At 41.1% G+C, this 22935-nt stretch overlaps 1 protein-coding gene across 1 annotated transcript in view; it reads right to left on the bottom strand.

Annotated features, from left to right (window-relative positions):
* Positions 1–22935, bottom strand: part of LOC309557629 (uncharacterized protein) — a gene marked incomplete at both ends in the record, with an annotated part of 40244 nt that overhangs the window by 7221 nt on the left and 10088 nt on the right. Inside the window, 6 exons of the mRNA XM_082260420.1 lie at positions 546–595; positions 4177–4362; positions 14266–14530; positions 16138–16220; positions 18574–18684; positions 21653–21838. Of these exons, the coding sequence (XP_082116546.1) occupies positions 546–595; positions 4177–4362; positions 14266–14530; positions 16138–16220; positions 18574–18684; positions 21653–21838 (881 nt within the window). The remainder of the gene's footprint in view (positions 1–545; positions 596–4176; positions 4363–14265; positions 14531–16137; positions 16221–18573; positions 18685–21652; positions 21839–22935) is intronic.

Genomic DNA, 22935 nt, shown 5'->3' with positions numbered 1-22935 from the left:
GTATTTGCCCCTTGGGCCGAAAGTTGCCAGTCAGCCCCTGGTGTTAATTAACCCTTTTATGCTGCAGTATGAAGGGGGTTTATAAATACTGACACTGGTGCCACTAAATGCAGCACAAAGGAGCCACTAATGCAACAATGATAGTACATTCTAAGTAATTTTGTAGCAAAAAAAAAGTTTTTTTTTTACGTGTACGTCAGAAGTCAGAGCTTCACCTCCTTGTAATGGATATCTCTCTATTGGTCAGAGAGGTAGAACACATCCCTGAATTGAGGAATAGGATGCTAATGTGTTACAGTACCGGCAGCTGGCAAGCTAGAGCCACGTGTATATCAAAGTCAAACGCTCCGAATTTGGGGGCTCCCGACACTTTCAACAAAAATGCTTGCAGAGGTCTCTTGGTTTTCAGGCAGAAAAATAAAACATATTACTAGTTCACCCCGTTCTTCTAATAAGGTGGAGAAAATATCAATAGACTGCAGTATTGCAGGTTTAGCCACACATTTATCTTCACACCAATAATATATTCTTCTTTTATTACTTACATTTAATGTTTTTGAAGTTTGTGGAGGAAGATCCACTTTGTGAGGATGTTCTGAAAAAAATAAAAGTACATTTACAATTTCGAGTACAATAGATTTCCTGTATTACTCTGTAAGACTGAAGAGTAGCTCTTCCTCTAGACATAGTAACTATTAACCGGTTCTGGCCTGGAAGATTTTCCCCCTTAATGACCAGGTCATTTTTTGCGTTTCGGCACTGCGATACTTTAACGGACAAATGCGCGGTTGTGAAACTCTGTACCCAAATAAAATTGATGTCCTTTTTTCCCACAAATAGAGTTTTCTTTTGGTGGTATTTGATTACCTGTGCGATTTTTATTTTTTGCGCTATAACCAAAAAAAAGAGCGACAATTCTGAAATAAAATATATATATTTTTTACTTTCTGCTATATAACATTCCCAATTAAAAAAAAAAAATCAATTTTTTTCATGATTTTAGGCCAATTTGTATTCTGCTACATATTTATGGTAAAAAAAAATCCCAATAAATGTATATTGATTGCTTTACGCCAAAGTTATCGCATCTACAAACTAGGGGCAAGAATCATGTCATTTTAATTAATTTATTTATTTTTTACTAGTAATGGCAGCAATCTGCGATTTTTAGCAGGACTGCGACATTGCGGCGGACAGATCGGACCCCTGACTGACATTTTTGACACTTTTGGGTGGACCAGTGACATTACTACAGTAATCAGTGCTAAAAATATGCACTGTTACTGTAATAATGACACTGGCAGGGAAGGGGTTAACACCAGGGGCGATCAAAGGGTTAAATGTGCCCCTAGGGTGTGCTTTTAAACTGTGTGGGGGATAGACTTATGGAATGAACACAGATACCTGTGTTCTTAAATAGGAGGAACACAGGATCCCTGTGTTCATTGCTGACAGCGGTCTGCTGTGTTTACATCGGCAGACCGCTGTTCTGTCTCCACGGGGAGCGATCGCGGGTGCCTGGCGACAGTCAAGGCCACCGGACCCGCAGATCAGCTTCCCCTGTGGCAAATGGGTGTTCGCGCCTCCAGCGGGGTGCACGAGCCCACGGTGGCGTGCACACGCCCCCACTCGCAGTCCCGCGAAGCGACGTATAGGTACGTTGTTTCACGGGAATGAGCCGACCTGCCGCAGTATATGCTGGTCGGCAAGTGGTTAAACTAACACCACAACCTTTCTTTTCCCAGCTCCCTGCTGGCTTGAGCACACATACTTTTGCTCTGATACTTTGTTACTATATTGCAATCCACTGTTTACAAAGTTACAAAACCATCTGACACCTTTTATGCCCTAATGTGGAGTTGTATTCTGCTTGCCGACTGCATAACTTAATATACGGTGGCAGAGGCTCTCCTGTGCCGGATCACGCACCTAGTATGTGATCTGGCACTTCAAGGTAAGGGGCGCAATCGCGTTCCACTGGCGGCGGGGCTGTGATGTGATTAGACACAGGCTCACACAGCACAAGCCATTTAGCAGTTGCTGGCCAATGGACGTCCACCGGCACCCGCTGATCGGCAGAGAGAGACACAGAACAGAGCCCTGCCTACAGTGCACCAGGAAATTATTCACAGCGCTTCACTTTTTCCACATTTTGTTATGTGACAGCCTTATTCCAAAATGGATTACATTTATTATTTCCCTCAAAACTCTACAAACACTCCCCCATAATGACAACGTGAAATAAGTACATTTAGAATCTTTGCAAATTTATTAAAAATAAAAAAGGAAAAAAAATCCCATGTACATAAGTATTCACAGCTTTTGCCATGACACTCACAATTGAGCTCAGATGCATCCGGTTTCCACAGATCATCCTTGAGATGTTTTTTCAACTTGATTGGAGTCCACCTGTGGTGAATTCAGTTGATTGGACATGATTTGGAAAGGCACACACCTGTCTATATAAGGTCCCACAGTTACAGTGCATGTCAGAGAACAAACCAAACCATGAAGTCCAAGGAATTGTCTGTAGACTTCAGAGACAGGATTGTATGGAGGCACAGATCTGGGGAAGGGTACAGAAAAATTTCTGCAGCATTGAAGGTCCCAATGAGCACAGTGGCCTCCATCATCTGTAAATAGAAGAAGTTTGGAACCACCAGGACTATTCCTAAAGCAGGCCCCCTGGCCAAACTGAGCGATGGGGGATAAGGGCCTTAGTCAGGGAGATGACTGAAAACCCAATGGTCACTCTGACAGAGCTCCAGCATTTCTCTGTGGAGAGAGGAGAACCTTCCAGAAAAACAACCATCTCTGCAGCACTCCACCAACCAGGCCTGTATGGTAGAGTGGGCAGACGGAAGCCACTCTTCAGTAAAAGGCACATGACGGCCCGCCTGGAGTTTGCCAAAAGGCACCTGAAGGACTCTCAGAACATGAAAAACAAAATTCTCTGGTCTGATGAAGCAAATGTTTAACGCCTTGGCCTGAATGGCAAGCGTCATGTCTGGAGGAAACCAGGCACTGCTCATCACCTGGCCAATACCATCCCTACAGTGAAGCATGGTGGTGGCAGCATCATGCTGTGGTGATGTTTTCAGCGGCAGGAATGTACAAAGACATCCTTGATAAAAAGCTGCTTCAGAGCTCTCTTGACCTCAGACTGGGAAAAAAGGTTCATCTTACAACAGAACAACCACCCTAAGGACACAGCCAAGATAACAAAGGAGTGGCTACGGGACAACTCTGTGAATGTCCTTGAGTGGCTCAGCCAGAGCCCAGATTTAAACCCGATTGACCATCTCTGGAGAGATCTGAAAATGGCTGTGTACCGACGCTCCCCATCCAACCTGATGGAGATTGAGAGGTCCTGCAAAGAAGAATGGGAGAAACTGCCCAAAAATAGGTGTGCCAAGCTTGTAGCGTCATACTCAAAAAGACTTGAGGCTGTAATTGGTGCCAAAGGAGCTTCACCAAAGGATTGAGCAAACGCTGTGAATAATTATATAGATGGGATTTTTTTTCCTTTTTATATTTTTAATAAATTTACAAAAAATTTCAAACAAACTTCTATTATGTTGTCATTATGGGGGATTTTTTGTAGAATTTTGAGGAAAATAATGAATTTAATCAAGTTTTGAATAAGGCTGTAACATAACAAAATGTGGGAAAAGTGAAGCGCTGTGAATACTGTCTGGATGCGCTGTATGTAAACAATACAGAGCTCTGTTCTGTCATCGAGGATGTGATGGATTTTCTTTCCCTGCAAAGCAGGGGATGAAACAAACAACCTTGTGCATTTGCTGTGTGGACCCGGCTGCCTAAAGATGTTCCAAAACCAGAATGGTGGCCCCGGGGACCTGCAGCAGTGAAAAGACAGCATTGCACTTGAAAAAAAAAAAAGAAGCTGCTATGTGATAGAGGTGTGCAAATCCCAGGACTGGATGAACACAAATGCAAATCGATTGCCAGGTAAACAGATCCCATCTATTTATTTCCTCTGTGCATTGTGATATTTGTCTGGAGTTCAGCTTTATATTCTTGTATTCTCCCTATCACTTTTACCATCACTTCCCAGATCACAGTTGTCCGCATTCGGCTCTCTATTCCAATTTTATTCCAATTTGGACAGTATTGCTTAGGAATAATACAGGTGAAATCATTTGAGGAAATTACCTGACATAAGGCGGAATTGTTTTACTGTCTTTAGTTTTTGTACCAACTTCTTCTCATCTTCTTTATCTTTATGTAAAACGGGGCAGAGATCTTCGGCTAATCTCTCAATGTCAGACTGAATCTTCTTTACCTGCATCATCTCTTTAGGCTGCACATCATCAATTATCATTACCACATTTTCCTTTCCTGTGTAAAAAATTAAAGAAATAATCAGTATTTGTAATTTTAATTGGTAATTATTATTGACTATTATTGATCTCCCCCCCCCCCCCCAGTCTTATCATCACCCATCTCTGACCCAGCAGCCCCTCTTTCAGTCTTATCCTCACCTGCCCCCAATCCAGCAGCCCCCTTACACCTTCCAGTTTTATACTCCCCTGTACCCCATCCAGCGGGAAATTGTCCATGAAGGAGAGCTGCATATCAGAATCACTGAGCATGCACACAAAAACACTTGTGCATGCACGCATGTACTAACTTCATTCAGTCTTATGTTGAGTTTAAACACAGAATGCACAGAGGACTGAATGGAGACTGTGCAGATTATTGAATTTAGATTGCACAGAGGACCAAATGAAAAAATGCATAGAGGTCTAAATTAAGAGATAATAGAGGAATGAATAGAGGGTGCATAGAGGACTGAATGGAGACTGCATAGAGGACAGAATGGAGACTGTGTCGTGAAATGAATGGAGAGTATGCAAAGGAATGAATGGAAATTGCATAGAGGAATGAATGGAGACTGCATAGAGGACTGAATGAATGGAGACTGTGCAGTGAAATTAATGGAGACTATGTGAAGGAATGAATGGAAATTGCATAGATGACTGAATGGAGACTGCATAGAGGACTGAATGGAGACTGCATAGAGGACTGAATGGAGATTGTGTAGTGGAATGAATGGAGACTATGTGAAAGAATGAATGGAGAGTGCATAGAGGAAAGAATGGAGACTGCATAAGGGACTGGATGGACACTGTGTGGAGGACTAAATGAAAACTGCGTGGAGGAATGAATAAAGACTGCATAGAGTACCAGAGATGTATAGTAACGAAGTAGAACTACTTAAGTACTGTACTTAAGTACCGAAATGCGGTATCTGTACTTTCCTAGAGTAGAATTTTTTTCTCCTACTTCTACTTTTACTTCACTACATTTTTTCGATGATTTCAATACTTCTACTCAAGTATTTTTTTTTTGTGCTGCATAGTTACTCGTTACTTTTAAAAAAATTACCACTGCCAGAACAGTAGATGGCAGGTTGCATAAAGCTCAAAAAAATGTGTATAATGTCATTTGTAAATCTGCGCATACGAAAATAAAGGCTGTGTATAATAAAAGCTGCTATACCAAATCTTTCCAATAAAAAGAAAATATGAAACAAACAAATAAATGGTGCTACAGCGCTTAAAGTGCATCAAGAAACTACTAACAAACACAGGTTAATCATTTGAATAAATCATTTGAAATAATAAAAAACAATATGATGTTCAAACTTTTGACTTCTTTCTTTAATAACTACATAACACAGTACTTGTACTTCTACTTTCAGTACTTGAGTAGAATTTTTTTTTCAAAACTACTGGTACTTTTTACTTTTAGTACTTAAGTAGCAAATTTTTTGAAAAAACTACTTGCAATACTTAAGTAAAAAAAATGTTGAATACTTTAGTACTTCTACTTAAGTAACTTTTTCTGCGAGCACTTCCACTTCTACTCAAGTCACTTTTTGATTGAGCACTTGTACTTTTACTCAAGTAGAAATTTCGAGTACTTTATACAAGTCTGTAGAGTACTGAATGGAGACTGCATTGAGGACTGAATGGAGATTGCATTGAGGGCTGAATGAAGACTGTGTTGAGGACCCATTAGAGACTGCATTGAGGATCCAATAGAGACAGCATTGAAGACTGAATAGAGACTGCATAAAGTACTGAATGGAGACTGTGTGGATGAATGAATGGAGACTGCATAGAGGACTGAATGCTGACTGTGTTGAGGACCAAATATAGACTGCATAGAGGACTGAATGGAGATTGTGTTGAGGACCGAATAGGGACTGCATGGATGACTAAATGGAGACTGTGTAAAGGACAGAATGGAGACTGCATAGAGGAATGAATGGAGATTGTGTTGAGGTCCAAATGTAGACTGCTTAGAGAAAAGAGATTGCATGGAGGACTGAATGGAAACGGCACCAAGAACTGAAAGAAGAGTGAACAGAGGACCCAATAAAGAAGACATTGAGTACTGAATAGAGAGTACATAGTGGATTAAATGGAAATTGCACAGAGCAGTGAATGAAGACTGCACAGAGGACCAAATTCTTGGGGGGCTCAGGGGGTATGCTGCATAGTAACGTGTTATGTGTTACACCCTAAATACGGGTAATATATGTAACATGATAGAAAGGCAAGGGTGACCAGCGCTATGGAAGTGTATAGATAATATATAACAGACAGGTGTAAGCTGCCAGCAACAAAACCCCGAGGGGTTAAAATAATAGAAAGTGCAAAAGAAGTTGCCCCGGCGCTACCTTTAAGTGACACCTTGTCACTTAAAATATATGTGCCATAGTGTGAGTGATTGGGAAAACAGTGAGTAAAAATAAATATAAATAAATAGTGCACATATAAAATTAAATAATCCTTTTGTGAACAAGGATATTTCTTTGTGACCACTGTGAGAAGGTGCTCGTGTGCAGGTTGCAAATAAATAAATAGGTTGAAAAAGATGAAATTTTTTTATTCCAATCAATAAATACATTAAATGAATCCAGAGCAATAAATAAACAAATTAATCAAATCAGTGCAATAAAAAACAAATGAATGGTGCCACTGGATAGTGTGCCAGTGTGAAATTATAATATTGCTTGTAGAAGGTGCCAGTGAGGCAAGTGAAAGGAAGAAATTCCCACTGTGAGAGAAAACAGTGAATGAAGGTTGCATACACTAGCGTGGCCGCTAGATGTCGCAACTACAATACGACCTGTTTGGTAGTATTTGCTGGATTAGGTGAGCACAATCATGAGGGTTCCTTCTCCACGGCGAACAAGTATTGCCAGTTGATGTCATGTAACATAAGAAAAAGGGGACCCCATTTGTGCAGTAAAATAAACGGCAATTGGAAAATTATAGACACACTCACGGTGTAGGCTGATAGCGATCAGTTGCGGTCTCCCGGGAAGCTTCCGCGTTCCACGGTCAGATGCTGTTGAAACCGGAAGTGACGTATGACGCAATGGACCCGCCTTACGCGTTTCGTCAGAGGACGTCCTCTGACGAAACGCGTAAGGCGGGTCCATTGCGTCATACGTCACTTCCGGTTTCAACAGCATCTGACCGTGGAACGCGGAAGCTTCCCGGGAGACCGCAACTGATCGCTATCAGCCTACACCGTGAGTGTGTCTATAATTTTCCAATTGCCGTTTATTTTACTGCACAAATGGGGTCCCCTTTTTCTTATGTTACATGACATCAACTGGCAATACTTGTTCGCCGTGGAGAAGGAACCCTCATGATTGTGCTCACCTAATCCAGCAAATACTACCAAACAGGTCGTATTGTAGTTGCGACATCTAGCGGCCACGCTAGTGTATGCAACCTTCATTCACTGTTTTCTCTCACAGTGGGAATTTCTTCCTTTCACTTGCCTCACTGGCACCTTCTACAAGCAATATTATAATTTCACACAGGCACACTATCCAGTGGCACCATTCATTTGTTTTTTATTGCACTGATTTGATTAATTTGTTTATTTATTGCTCTGGATTCATTTAATCTATTTATTGATTGGAATAAAAAAATTTCATCTTTTTCAACCTATTTATTTATTTGCAACCTGCACACGAGCACCTTCTCACAGTGGTCACAAAGAAATATCCTTGTTCACAAAAGGATTATTTAATTTTATATGTGCACTATTTATTTATATTTATTTTTACTCACTGTTTTCCCAATCACTCACACTATGGCACATATATTTTAAGTGACAAGGTGTCACTTAAAGGTAGCGCCGGGGCAACTTCTTTTGCACTTTCTAATATATGTAACATGTTACTAAAGGTGAACTTATCCTTTAAGGGTCTGCAATGTAAACATGTTAGTTGAACTGTGTGTGTATACAAAAAAAGGAAAGAAGTATTTTACAACTGAGGTTCAGTTCTCTTATATTTTTCCTTCACTGGTCCCTCTTTTCTTCTCTCTACATGCTAATAAGATTTTTTAAGTAAAATCTTTCTGTTTACATTACATACCTTATTTTAGACCCAGTGATGTCATCAATGGGTATCTATGCAATGCAGGCAGATCAGCTGATGGAAGTATGGAAAACACCCTCTCAAGAGTCCTCAGTCCTGGTTCTGTCAGTGGATTGGCTCTTGGGAGGGGTTATGCAAATATCAAACTGCTTTAATGGGTGGGTGTCAATCTCAAGGAGTAGGTACTCCTAGACAGTCTGTATTTGCATAAAGCAACAGAAAGGAACACAGCTGCCCAGTGTACTCCAATTCAGTGGATGCCTGTACAAGTACCCCAGCTGCTCCTTGAGAACTCCTGGTATCAGAGTAAAGTCAGTATAGCAACAGAGGAAAGAGGAAACACTTCAGGTAGTGTAAAGCTATCCAGCAAGGGCTATGTAACATATATATCCTGAGTGTGTGACACTCAACACAAGGAAAGTTAAGAGTTAAAAAAACACAGTTTATTTATTCAGTTAAAGCAACCAATAAAGGGTTAAAAAGGCACTGGATCACATCTATTCCCCATGATGTTGGCTTGAGAGCTCTTCAATATTTTTTGTATAAAGATTTTACCATCAATTCAAGACAAGCTCAATTCTTGATTGATGGTACAGAATTTTGCCTCAAACACAATTATTTCACCTTTTTTGGATACATTCTATCTCCAGTTACAAGGCACAGCAATGGGAGCAAATTTTGCTCCCTGCTATGCCAATATTGCAATGGGCTACTGGGAGGAATTATACATCCGGCACTTCAATCCCTTTGCCCAGTGACCCTTGAGAACGTCAGCTGCACGCTGACGAAACGCGTTGGGACGTCTGATCGCAATCACGTTGCCATGTCATTTCCAGCTCCGGGTGGAACACAAACCGGAACGCGGAAGCGGCGTTCACCTGGCATTCGGCTTGTATTGTTTTTTTATCCGCTTGAACCAAGAAACCACGCTGTAAGTGTTATTCTTTTAATACATTTTGTTGTACCGATATACTTCACTATGGAGTCTCTTCTTGTCATCTCTACATGATCTATGGGAGCTTTGTATCCTGGCATTGAAAACACTCCAAGGTGGATAACATAGACTCGGTTGGATTAACACAGTGGAGATTGGCTTTATACCCTTTTCTACATTTGTGCAATAAGGCTTCTACTGACCCCCTATAATTTAGGGGTCTGCCATTTCTGGTAAGCAGTTTGACACACCAGGTGGTACTGCATTTTGGTGGAGGTGTTGGTATCAGAAGAAGCACTATCATAGGACCCTTCAGATATTCCATTAATACTTGGACGGTGTTTTTTGCCTGTGGTCCATTATCATCTATTGTTGGGACTTTTGTTTGCACATATTTATTCTATCAGTCACTTTGCACTTTAGAACACAAATTTATTTATTTATTTATTCAATATCTTAATAATTATCTACTATTGCATTATTTATATCCATGTGCACATCGATTTTTTATGAGTGTTTGCACCTGTTATTTATACCTTAATCATTCACTTGACACTTATATTTTGATATTTGCTACATGTGCTTAATTTAAATTTTGTCACTATATTTAAACTTAGTTATTTAATTTATTTAATTTAATTGGTCAGGCGCAGCTATTATATATTATTACATAATCTCTCTACATTATTTTTTATGGCAAGTACATTGATGATGTCCTGCTCATTTGGAACGGCACTGTGGAACAGTTTTCCTCCATTGTAGCCCATTGCAATAATAATTCCTTGGGTTTACAGTTCACACGTGTTATCCATCCACTCCAACTTATTTTCTTGGATTTAGATTTAACACACGAGGATGGCAAGATTATTTCTAGGAATCACTGCAAACCCACAAGTGGTAATTCATATCTACACTACACCAGCTGCCATCATCCATCATGGCGTAATAATATTCCTGGCGGTCAATTTAGGAGATTACGCCAAAATCGTACGAAGGTTGTACGAAGGTTGAGGATTATGTAGAACAGGGTAACATACTTACTAGGAAACTATTAGAAAAGGGATTTATCGATACACTTTTGAAAGAAGCCTTCCAAATACATGAATCCCTTCCTTCTTCCACAAGTTAGAGGGTACACAAGGAGAAGGGCAATACTAAATCAGCCAGGTTTTTCACTCATTATAATGATGAATATCGTAAAATTATTAAGATATTTCATAAGCATTGGAGCTTCCTTAAATGAGATCCCAAATTGGTGGACATATTACCTCCTAGCCCTCAGGTGACGTTCAGGAGAGCCAAAACCCTGAAAAATTCTATAGCACTGAGTAAAATCCACAGTGATAAGATAGAACATACTATGGACATTCGATCTTATTTTGACAACAGGGTAGGGATTTTTCAGTGTAGGAAGTGAGGCTGCCTCAGGTGCCAATCTATGCCTAATGGCTCATCCAATTTTTCAGACAACAAAGGCCATAACTTTCACACTAGACAGTTTATCACTTGTTCATCTGAGTTCGTTATCTACTTATTAAAATGTCCTTGTTATCTGTTACAACTCGCACTTTGCGGGTACGGGTAGGCAAACATAGAAAATTAAGGAAAGGTGGTAGTGATAAACACAGTGTGCCTAGACACTTTTTGCTACATCATAACAAGGATTTTAAAAGTCTGACAGTTTTGGCAATCAAACAAATTTCTGGTAAAACCCTAACAAACAATGAAAGGTTTGCTTTGCAGGAGTGAAGCGTTTTGGATTTTTAAGCTCAATACGTTGTCTCCCAATGGGTTAAATGAAGAAATAGAAATGCACAATTTCATTTAACATCAGTTCCTTCATTTTTCCCTTTGTGCTGTTCCTTATTTGTTCCCTTTATCCTTCCCCTCCCCCCTCTCCCCCCACCCCTTTTTATATACCTGGTCAATGTGAGGTATACATTGGTGACATTGGTCGATATTTCTTCTATCTTTTTATACACTGTAATTAATTTATTGCTCTTTTTTTTTTAATCTTAATTCATAATAACTTTTTAAATTATCTAATTATTTAAGTTTTTTACTTAAGTTTCTTAAAGATTTCCATTATTGTATTAGGAAGTCTTTAAGTCTTTTATTAACTTCACCCACAGCTGTGCATCCTCACATACAGAAACAGCTTACCATATGTTTTGCTCCATAAGACGCACCTGACTATATGACGCACCTAGGTTCTGGAGGAGGAAAACAAGAAAAAAAAATTCTAACCCACACACATATATATATATATATATATATATATACTATCATACTATATATATACATATATATACGCACACAGTATACGGTAATAGTAGTGGGTACTTGCAGAGATTGACTTGTAGGCACTCTGGCTGAGCCCGGGAAGAAGCATGCGGCTGCAGTATAGAGCAAAGCCACTGCTTCATGTGTACGGCTCCTCCTGTCACAGGCGGAGTGCATCTGATATCACTCCGCCTGTGAGCCAGTCCTATACAGGAAGTAGCGGCTCCATTCTAGTACATGACAGCTGAGCCGGGAGTCGGGACACCGCGGGTAGACTCGGGGACACCGCGAGGAGACTCAAAATCAGTGTCCACGGACTGCCAGGTAGGGATTTAGTCAGTATTGGCTCCATAAGACGCACAGACATTTCCCCCCATTTTTTTTTTTTTTTGGGGGGGTGAGTGCATCTTATGGAGCGAAAAAAATGGTAATTGGCCTTCCCCTTGCTCTTATAAATTACATGGATTGGTCCGTCCCCACCTGACTTTGACAAGGCGTGGAGGCGTGAAACATGTCGTCATGGTGACGGGACCATTCTCCTTCCAGCTTGCTGGTCAGTAAGGCTCCATGTACACGGGACGCTGGAAATGGCCGTTTAGGAGCAGTTGGGCGTTTTTTTCAGAAGCCCCTGAACCCATCTACATTTTATCTTATCTGTCCATGTACACAGGGTCGTTTACAGTCATTTGCAGGCAGTTGCATTCGGGGACTGTTTTTAGAATGCAATTATTTGCGTTCGAACGTGTGTTTCCCGGCGTTTCAAACGCACAAACACGTCCGAACGCGTCTGAACGCGTCCGAACGCGTCTGAACGCGATGACCCGCGTTTAGCGTTCGCGTTTTTCCATTTTAAAGGGGAATAATTTTTTTGACCTCTAGGAACGCTTCTAAACGCAAACGCTGCTAAACGCCCGCTAAACGCGGGTACAAATGCGACCGGACGGACGTTTCAAACGTCCTAAAAATTCCAGCATTCAAAGGGACTTTTAACAACGTCCTGTGTACATGGAGCCTAACAGTCGATGTCTGCTGTAGCCTGCCTCCTGGGCGCAGGCGATTGACGTCATCACCCGCGCCCCCATTGATTTCATGAATTCCCATGCTGTTTGCATCCTTCCACCATCCGGATTACATGCCACTCTGCTCGCTAGAACAGCTGATGTGCTGTCACACACGTCATCCATGGCACTCTACGGCACCTCTGATCGGATCTGGCAGCTGCGGGGCAAGTACACAGGCTCAGCCTGACATCCTATCTGTGTTGTGATCCAGTGCCTTTTTAACCCTTTATTGGTTGTTTTAACTGAACAAATAAACTGTGTTTTTTTTAACTCTTAACTTTCCTTGTGTTGAGTGTCACACACTCAGGATATTTACATTTACATAGACCTTGCTAGATAGCTTTACCTGAAGCGCTTCCTCTTTCGTCTGTTGCTACACTGTATTTGCATAAAGACTACCTTAGGAAACACCCACATTGGCACGCTGAGCCTCCATGATTAAAAGAACTGAAATCCAGTTAATGAAATGGGCGGGTCCCATGTGGTCAGGTTGAGTAGGAAAGAGCTCAGTGATGCTAGATGCCATTTGGCCAGGAAATGAGAGAAACACATACAATTATGCAAGTCTGGAGTGAAGGCTGAAATTTATCTTTACACCTGCCCTGAAAGATAATAAGCTGACATTGCTAATTTCCATCTGAAAATCCTAGCTTCATCCTTATTGACCTGCATCAAGTATGCAAAATAACTTCTGATTAGAGATGGGCTTGGGAATCCTTAAAAATCATCTCTATTCAAACTTCCAAGTCGGACTTTCTTTCGCTCCAGCAGATGAGAATTCCCTGACATTGACTTAGGCTCCATGCACATTGGCTTCGAAAATTCTGCTTCTACAGGAGTTTTGTGTTTTGCTTGTAGAAGCAGCTCAATGTTATCCTATGTGTACATGCTCATTAGGACATTTAGATGCATATGTTAAGCTCAACATTTAGAGGAAGGAAAAAAACCCTTCTGGTTTGTGTTTCTGGATGGAGCTTTCTGCCAGAAAAAACGTAAAACTCTCCTAAACATGCTTAAATATGGTGACATGTCCATATAAAAGCACTGAGGTCACCAGCACCCCACCCTTTTTGTTCAAGTGTGCTTCAGGACAGGGAATGACACGGCCCACAGCTGATTGAAGTGAAAAAAATGCAACTTGGAAGTTTGGATATAGATTAGTTCAGAGAACCCCTGAGCTCACCCCTAATCCTGATCTAGATACTCATGTTGGGTCTGCTAGTATTGAACCATTGGTTTTCTACATAGAAGCCCAATTAAAGTGAAATGCATCAGAGGAGAGTGGGTTGAGGCAGGGAAGCCAGCTATACCAATTAAACTTCATGGTGTGACTTTGTAGAGTGGGGCTTTGATTTTGATTTTGATTTTTGCTATACATGCCTTACACCTCAGGTGGTGGGGAACCCAAGAAACACACATGGGTGCAGTTTGTCTTTGATTTTCAGAAAGAAGTTAGATAGCAGTGTATGCATTTCTCGTATGGCAGGTTACTCCTAACATGAATTGAAGTTATAAAATTTGGCAAAACATTTTAAACTCAGCAGAATCCTTACCGAGTTTTTCTGACATTCTTTGTAACACTTCTCCATGAGGGGTGTTCTGAAACGCTCCACTCTTCATAGTGTGATATAAGACGGCAACTTTACACTGAAAGTCCACAGTCCCGAGCCATCCATCATCATCTGGAGAGATACTATGGAAGGTGACATGTTGGTGTCCAAATATGTCCGATGACAGCAATCTCCTCAACCATTGAATGTGACCCTCTTCTGATATGGAGAAGACAGCAATGCTGGGCTTTGATGGTGCTGATGCCTCCTGAGATCATATTTATGGTAAAAAAAAAGTAAAAAAGTCACAGTTGTAAGAGGTTATGTACTAACTATATTTAGGATTTATAGGTATATATTGTTTTAAGGACTAAAGACTGATTATATAGTTTTTCAGTGTATATTTGTCTTCAGGACTTTTTCAAGAAGGCCACATTGGTGTCAATAATAAGAGATGGGTAAACTATTCGGGCCGAGCATTGGATCGGCCATGAACAGCGCAAATTTGGGTGTTCGCTGAGCTCCCAAATTTGCAGGGCACATGGCGGGATGTTCGCCTGCCGATCGCCCCATAATTCACTGCGTAGGGCATTCTAGGGCCCTGATTGGCTGAAGCAATGCACTTGAGCGCTGGTCAGGTGCAACGCTTTGCACAATCAGGGCACAGAACACTGTGAGAGCCCTGATTGGACAAAGTCATGATGACTTTGTCCAATCATGGCTCAGTGCTCATAGTCTCACCCTACCCTATAAAAGATTCCTTCCCATTGAACTTTTTGTAGTGTGAAGTTGGAGATAAGAGCAGAGCTCTGCAAGCTAGTTAGTGTTAGTGTAGAGTGTCAGTGTAGTGTTAGTGTAGTGTGAGTATAGTCCAGTGTTTAACAGCATTATATTTAGTGCTGTATACACACTTTTTTTTTTGTTGCCACATTCCTTTTTTTTTGTGGTTGCGTCTTTTATTTATTTATTATTATTTTTTTTATTGTTGATGTTTCCCTACCCCCTTTTTAAAATTGTCAGCCACTGTGATGCTATGCTGGTGTTCCTCTTTTTTTTTTATGTTTTTTTTTGGGGGGGTTTCAATTTGTGTCAGTGGCAGTCTCTAATTGTATACACAGTTTATAGTGCACCAAACACCCCATTTCATTCAAAAAAAGTGCATCCAATCACCTATGTTCTATTATCTAATACAATACAATCTTGTGCAATAAGCCCCCCATCATGTCTGGGAAACTAGGAGAGGCAGACATTCCCATGTCACTATGAGGGGGCCAGCAGCGTATGTGTGCACTAAATTGTAGCCTCATCAAACCGACTGGCTCCCCAAGACGTTGTTTACAAATTAAATAAAGCATGCAATCAAAATCTTTTTAAATGACGTTTTTTGTCCTTTAGAAATGTCAGTTTTGCTGCAGCAGGTTCTATACATGGTACACATGTACCACTTTACAGGCAGACTAAGGGGACCCCCAGGCACTATATGTTAAAGGATTTTTTTACTTTCATTGTTTCACTTCAAGCATCATATCACTGCTCATTTGAAAATTATATTTTTAGAGGTTTTTTTTGCATTGATCCATGTCCCCCAAGGCAGTACCCAGCCCCCCCAAACCCTTTTTCGACCAATAACTTGCATGTGAGCCTTAAAAATGGGGACTTTTAATTTTTCAAGCTCTGGTCTGAAAGACTTTCATAGGGTTCTGGTTTCTGGTCTGAACTTTTTTCCTGTTCTGGTGTAGAACAGAACCTGGGGGTGTTCTGCCCATCACTATCCATAAACTTCACATCACGGCAAGATAAAACTAGTCATGGAGACCAAAAAATGTCTGTCTATATACATTTTGCAACAGAAAATTATTTGACTTTGTCACTCACATAAAGTGAATTCGGTGTTTGTTCTGGTGGACTTCTTTTTAGAAAACTTTCTGAAAAATACAAAAGTTGTAGAGACAATAAAGCTGTATTATTGAAATAATGAGAACTCATAGAAATGTCAATACTCTACAACAGGGATGTCAAACTCTAGTCATTGAGGGCCACACAGGCCATGATTTAGGTATTAAATGAGAAATTTTGTGACTCTGTATACCAAACTTTACTTCATGTATTGCCGTCTTCTGAAGAAATAGAAAAAATGTGTGCAGATCCTGGCCTTCCAGAATTGGACATTGCTACTCTAAAGCAATGGATACATATGGTCACAAATCCTGTTAATTTAAGCGCATTATGAAAAATTTCATAGGCAGCTGTCAGTAAAAATCTGTAGATTCAGATATATAAGCAACTGAAAATATACAATACAGTATGTAAAAATATATAAAGAATTGCTGCTCTGCAAGTGTGTAAATATACTTTAAAAATACAAAAGTCTGATTCTCAAATACTACTATCAAATGTGGGAACTAATCAGTACAAAAGTTAATTGGTGATGCACCCAAATCACCACACACCTTGCCCGCTAATGCCTAAAAGATAAATTTTGTTTCAATATATTTGCTAAAATGTTAGAAAATGTTGCAATACAGAATAGCTTACATCTCTAAAAACTTTGCTATGAAAAAATGATTGAATTTTCATAATTCTCTCTCTGATGCTATGGATACAACATTGTTCATTTTTGTTCACCCCAAATAATATGTGCTCAAAACAATCCCCCAAATAACCCAAAACTCATCATGTTTCACCTTAATTTAGGGCTTCATCAGGGATGCAGTATTTCAGAAAATAAAGAAAATAATATATACATCAGCCACATGGCTACTGGAATGGGCAGTCACATGGGGTATTGCAGCATTTTGTAACATTTTAGCAAAGGTATTGAAAAATAAAAGTTATATAACTTATTTTCTGCATGCATGTAAGCAGAAGTCCCTGCAGTGGTTCAAGCCATATCCTCCTCATTCAGCAAAGGTCATGTTCCCTGCTGTTTGAAGAGATTGATGAGATCTGGTTCTGATTTGAGGGACATGTCAGACCAACGCAGAGAAACCGCTGCTTCTTCACAGAGGCCAATGGTCCTCCTCTGTGGTATACAGCCTGGGAGAAGATCCTAGACTTAAGGATGAACAAGAGCAATAACAATAGGTATTCACTTCCCATTTACCATTAAATGTACTGTATCTAGCAGAGCCATAACTAGAACCTTCAGGGCCCCGGTGCAAGAAACCATGAAGGGCCCTTCAAGCCTGGGGCTCTTTCCACTAATCCTAGGGCCCTTTACCTTTATTGTGGGGCCCTTTATTACGGTCCCGCATCGGGGACCCTTTCACAAGTTCTGCAGTGGGCCCCCCTTCCTGCCACCTTGGGGCCTCCCCACGGTGGTGGAATCCCAGGGCCCGGTCGCAAGTGTGACCTTTGCGATCCTGGAAGTTCACCCACTGGTGTCAGTAATTTTTATTTTTTGGTAATTTAATTGTATTATTTTTTATAATTTTATTTTATTTTTGTTACAATGTCACTGACTATGACTCTGTCCATTCAGAAAAGGAAGGAGCTGGTAAATTACATATTTACCGACCCCTTCCTGGGTTCTCTATTGTGACACATCACCTGCAGCAGCCGGCAGGAGAGGGAAGGGAGCACAGTGGGGTGGGGGGGGGGGGGCGGGGTAGCACACAGGGGCCCAGAGACATCAGAACACAAGTGAACTGGATAGGAGGAGTGGCGGGGGCAGCATACAGAGGAACCAATCTCCTCCATTTTCCTCCTTCAGCTACAGGAGGAAAAATGAGGACAGTGATTTTCTGCCCCCGCCTCCCCTCCTATCCAGGTGTACAGGGGCGCCACACAGGCACCCTGGAGCATGGGGCCCGGTTGAAATTGCAACCCCTGCAATCCCTGTAGTTACGCCCCTGGAATCTAGGTAATATCATGACAAACCTAAAACAGTCTTTGAGGAAATATTACTTTATACATTATATCTAAAGATTTGAAAAAATCTGAATGATTTTGGTAAAACTGACTGGCTGGCTCAGTGCTGTTACATTGAGTTCTGTGAGCCTCCATACATGGAAGCGCTGAGTGTGTTTCATCCCCAAATAGAAAATGTGTGCAAGTTACCTTTTACTATAACAGAAGACTCAACATTACAGTCTATAAATAAATTCTCACCTTTGTGAGGATCACTTTTTGTGTGTGTTTGAGAAGGGATAGAAGGATGCCCAGATCTGTCCTGGTCTGAGGTATCTTGGTTGGAAAGTTGTCTCCTATAACCTGAAATGGCATGATATCACATGGAGGAAGAGGTCAGGAGATAGACAAAGATGGGAAAAACAGAAGACACCACATTACAGTCTATAAATAAAGTCTCACCTTTATTGGAAGGATGTTCTTGTGCATGCTCTGAATAGGAGGTGGGAGAATTCACCAATCTGCTCCGGTCTGAAGTTTCTTGGTTGGAAAGTGTTGGCCGGTAATCTGAAACTGCATGATATCACATGGAGAGAGACAGAAGACAAATGAGAAGATGGGTTCATGAAGGCTGAACTCCAGACAAGTACACTGCTCAACAAAAATTAAACACTTTTTATTCAGAGTATAGCATCAAGTCATTTACACCCCTGGGATACCCTGGGGACCCACGCCCCGGACGACGTCACGTATGACGAAACCGGTCGGTACCTGACGCAGCGCTACCACGCCCCCTTAGACGCCGGCTCAGTTTTCTACACGCAGGACGCCGCGGTTTTAACACTCTGATCGTTTTATAATGGGATATTGTAAGTGGAATTCAGAATACATTTCCTTCCTTTATTTTACTAGATTACGCTATGTGTTTTTTATTTTTCTCCTACGCTATGGTTTTTACTATCTTTGGAGTTAACTGCGAGAGTTTGTACCAGATACACATCTCCTCTCTTGATATCTGAAGGATTGATTATACTGCAGATTTACATCTAAGTGTGTGTGGCCTATCCATTAAGTTGGGGGCCTATGCTTCTGGTAAGCAGCCAATTTATATATTCTTCACGGGTGTATTCCTGCTCCACCATCTCCTTGGGATATCAGCCTTCTACCTATCATCGCCCACTCTGGGACTTTATTGATTCCCATTTATTCCTTCAATGGACTTTTTTACACAGATGCACGATTTCTGCTATGCACATGTTATTAAATTTTTTTGGGGGGAATTTCATATAAAAAAAAGTGAAAAATATTGTTATTTTTGCAAAATTTACGCTCTTTTTTTGTTTATAGCGCATGATCAAAAAATCGCACAGGTGATCAAATACCACCAAAAGAAAGCTCTGTTTGTGGGAAAAAAAGGACGTGAAATTCCTTTAGGTACAGCGTCGCACAACCGCGCAATTGTCCGTTAAAGTCACGCAGTAAAAAATCGCAAAAAAAACCCTGGTCAGGAAGGGGGTAAAATCTTCCGGGGCTTAAGTGGTTAAATAGACAGCACTTGACTTTAAAAAAAGAAGAATTTCCTCTTTCCTCTTTAAATTTAGGTGCTGTCACCGTCCTATGTGGCAGAGCTGTGAAAATCCCAGGACTGGATACACAGAAATGTAAATCTTTTGGCAGGTAAATAGATCCCATCTAAAGTATGTATTTAATCTGTGCAATGAGATAGACAATATGTCTGGAGTTCAGCTTTACCACTTCAGCCCCGGAAGATTTTACCCCCTTTCTGACCAGGGGGGTATTTTGCGATTCGGCACTGCGTGACTTTAACGGACAATTGCGCGGTCGTGCGACACTGTACCTAAACAAATTTGACGTCCTTTTTTTACCACAAACAGAGCTTTCTTTTGGTGGTATTTGATCACCTGTGCGATTTTTTGATCATACGCTATAATCAAAAAAAGAGCGCAAATTTTGCAAAAATAACAATATTTTTCAAATTTTTTTATATGAAATTCCCCCCAAAAAAATGTAAAAATCAATTTTTTTTTACATTTTTGGCCAATTTGTTTTCTGCTACATATGTTTGGTAAAAAAAATCACAATAAGCGTATTTTGATTGGTTTGCGCAAAAGTTATTACGTTTACTAACTAAGGGAAATATTTTTGTCATTTTTGTTGTTTTTTTTTAACGAGTAATGTCGGCGATCTGCGTTTTTTTTTTTGCGGGACTGCGACATTGCGGTGGACAGGTCGGACCCTTGACTGACATTTTTGACACTTTTGGGGGTACCAGTGACATTACTACAGTATTCAGTGCTATACATATGCACTGTTACTGTGAAAATGACACTGGCAGGGAAGGGGTTAACTTTATTAGAGATGCAGTGACTATGTGTGTCCCTAGGGGCGTTCTTCTTACTGTGCAGGGATGTGGCTGTGTGTGTAACAGCACAGATCAACAGTCCTACATAGCAGGACCGTTAGATCAGTGCTTTTACGCAGGGAAGAATGACGGGCGGCTTTGTTTACATTAGCCGCCTGCCTTTCTCCCTTCACAGCAGACGATCGCGAGTGACTGGCGGACATCGGGTTCGCCGGTCACACGCACGGAGGTGTCCGTGAACGAGCCGAGGCGGGGGCGCGCCTCCGGCGGTGTGCGTCTGCCCGCTATTGGCTCCCAGGCTAGTGATGTACCGGTACGTCACTTTGCCTGGCCGGGGCTGACCGCCGCAGTATACATATGTACTTGCGGCGGTCGGCAACCGGTTAAGTGAGTTCAGCTTTAAGTTCTTGTGTTCTCTCTATCACTGTTACCATCACTTCCCAGATCACAGTTGTCAGCCTTCAGATCTCTATTCAATTTTATTTTATGGACATAATTGCTTAGGAACATTACAGGTGAAGTCAGTTAGAGAAAATTGACCAAACAAAAAAGTAGTGCAAAGCCCCTATCTCCTACGTTTTGAGAGGTGATCTTCTGACCAACTCAAGCCACACACATGTGGCTTCCAGAGACCTTCTACTTGGCTTCTCCTGAATGCTTCAGCCTTGCAGCTCCTTTCCACACCAGGGTAGTCTGGGACCACTGTATTTAAAAAACAAACACAAGGGCACCCCGGCCTAGCGCATTATCCTCCACAAAGGTTTTATTGGATAAAAATACTCACAAACGAGTTCTTGGTACATGCATATCAAAATAATATGTTGCCGTCAGAATCAGAACCGGAAGATGTACCGTCCTCAAAAGCTTGGAATGGCTTTTGCGTTTCGCGTTTCGAGCCTTAGCCTCTTCTTCAGAGCCTACCAAGGCTCTGAGGAAGAGGCTAAGACTCGAAACGTGTAAGCCATTCCAAGCTTTTGAGGACGGTACATCTTCCAGTTTCTGATGCCGACGGCAACATATTATTTTGATATGCATGTACCAAGAACTCGTTTGTGAGTATTTTTATCTTTTTATTAAAAAAAAAACCTTTGTGGAGAATAATGTGCTAGGCCGGTGCGCCCTTGTGTTTGTTTTTTGATTACAGTTAGAGAAAATTACCTGACATATTGCGGAATTGCTGTACTGTCTTTAGTTTTTGTACCAGCGCCATTTCATCTTTTTCTTCATGTAAAATGAGGCAGAGATCTTCAGCTAATCTCTCAATATCAGAGCGAATCTTCTTTACCCACATTATCTCTTTTCCACCCTGCACATCATCAATTATCATAACCACCTTTTCCTTTCCTGTGTACAAAATGAAAGTAATAATCAGTATTGGTAATTATTATTGGTAATTATTATTGACTATTATTGAGTCTTATCATCACCCATCTCTGACCCAGCAACCCCTCTTAGTCTTATCCTCATCTGTCTTCAATCCAGCAGCCACCTTGCACCTTCCAGTCTTATACACCCCTGTACCCCTTTCACGGGGAACTGAGGACTGAATGAAGAGTGCATAGAGAACTGCATGAGGAGAGCATAGAAGAAGGAATGGAGACTGAATAGAGGACTGAATGGGGGATGCATAGAGGACTCAATTGAGAGTACATAGAGGCCTGAATGGAGACTGCATAGAGGACTGAATTGAGACTACATAGAGGACTGAATTGAGACTACATAGAGGACTGAATTGAGACTACATAGATGACTGAATTAAGAGTGCATAGAGGAATGAATGGAGACAGCATGGAGGACTAAATAAAGAGTGCATAGAGGACTGAATGGAGTCTGTATTAAGGACTGAATGGAGACTGCATGTAGGAATGAATTGAGACTGCATGGAGGACTGAATGGAGACTCCATGGAGGACTGAATGGAGACTGCATTGAGGACTGAATGGAGACTGCATGGAGGACTGAATGGAGACTGCATGGAGGACTAAATGGAGACTGAATGGAGGACTGAATAGAGAGTGCATAGAGGACTGCATGGAGAGTGCATAGAGGACTGCATGGAGACTCCATAGATGAATGAATGGAGACTGCATAGATGAATGAATGGAGACTGCATAGAGGAATGAATGGAGACTGCATAGCGGGCTGAATGGAGACTGCATAGAGGACTGAATGGAGAGTGCATAAAGGACTGAATGGAGAGTGCATGGAGGATTGAATGGAAACTGCATAGAGGACTGAATTGTCAGGGGCTCAGGGGGTAAGCTGCATAATAACATGTTATGTGTAACACCCTACTTTCGGGTGTAACATGTAACATGTATCTAAAGATGGACCTATCCTTTAAGGCTTTACAGTGTAAACATCTTACTTGAAATGTATGTTTACAAACAAAGGAAAGAAGTATCCTAAATTTGAGGTTCAATATGCTTATATTTTGCCTTT

Source organism: Pelophylax lessonae (genome assembly GCF_965119305.1).
Source record: "Pelophylax lessonae genome assembly, chromosome: 6".
Lineage (NCBI taxonomy): Eukaryota > Metazoa > Chordata > Amphibia > Anura > Ranidae > Pelophylax > Pelophylax lessonae.
This window is presented reverse-complemented; position numbering and strand designations above follow the sequence as displayed.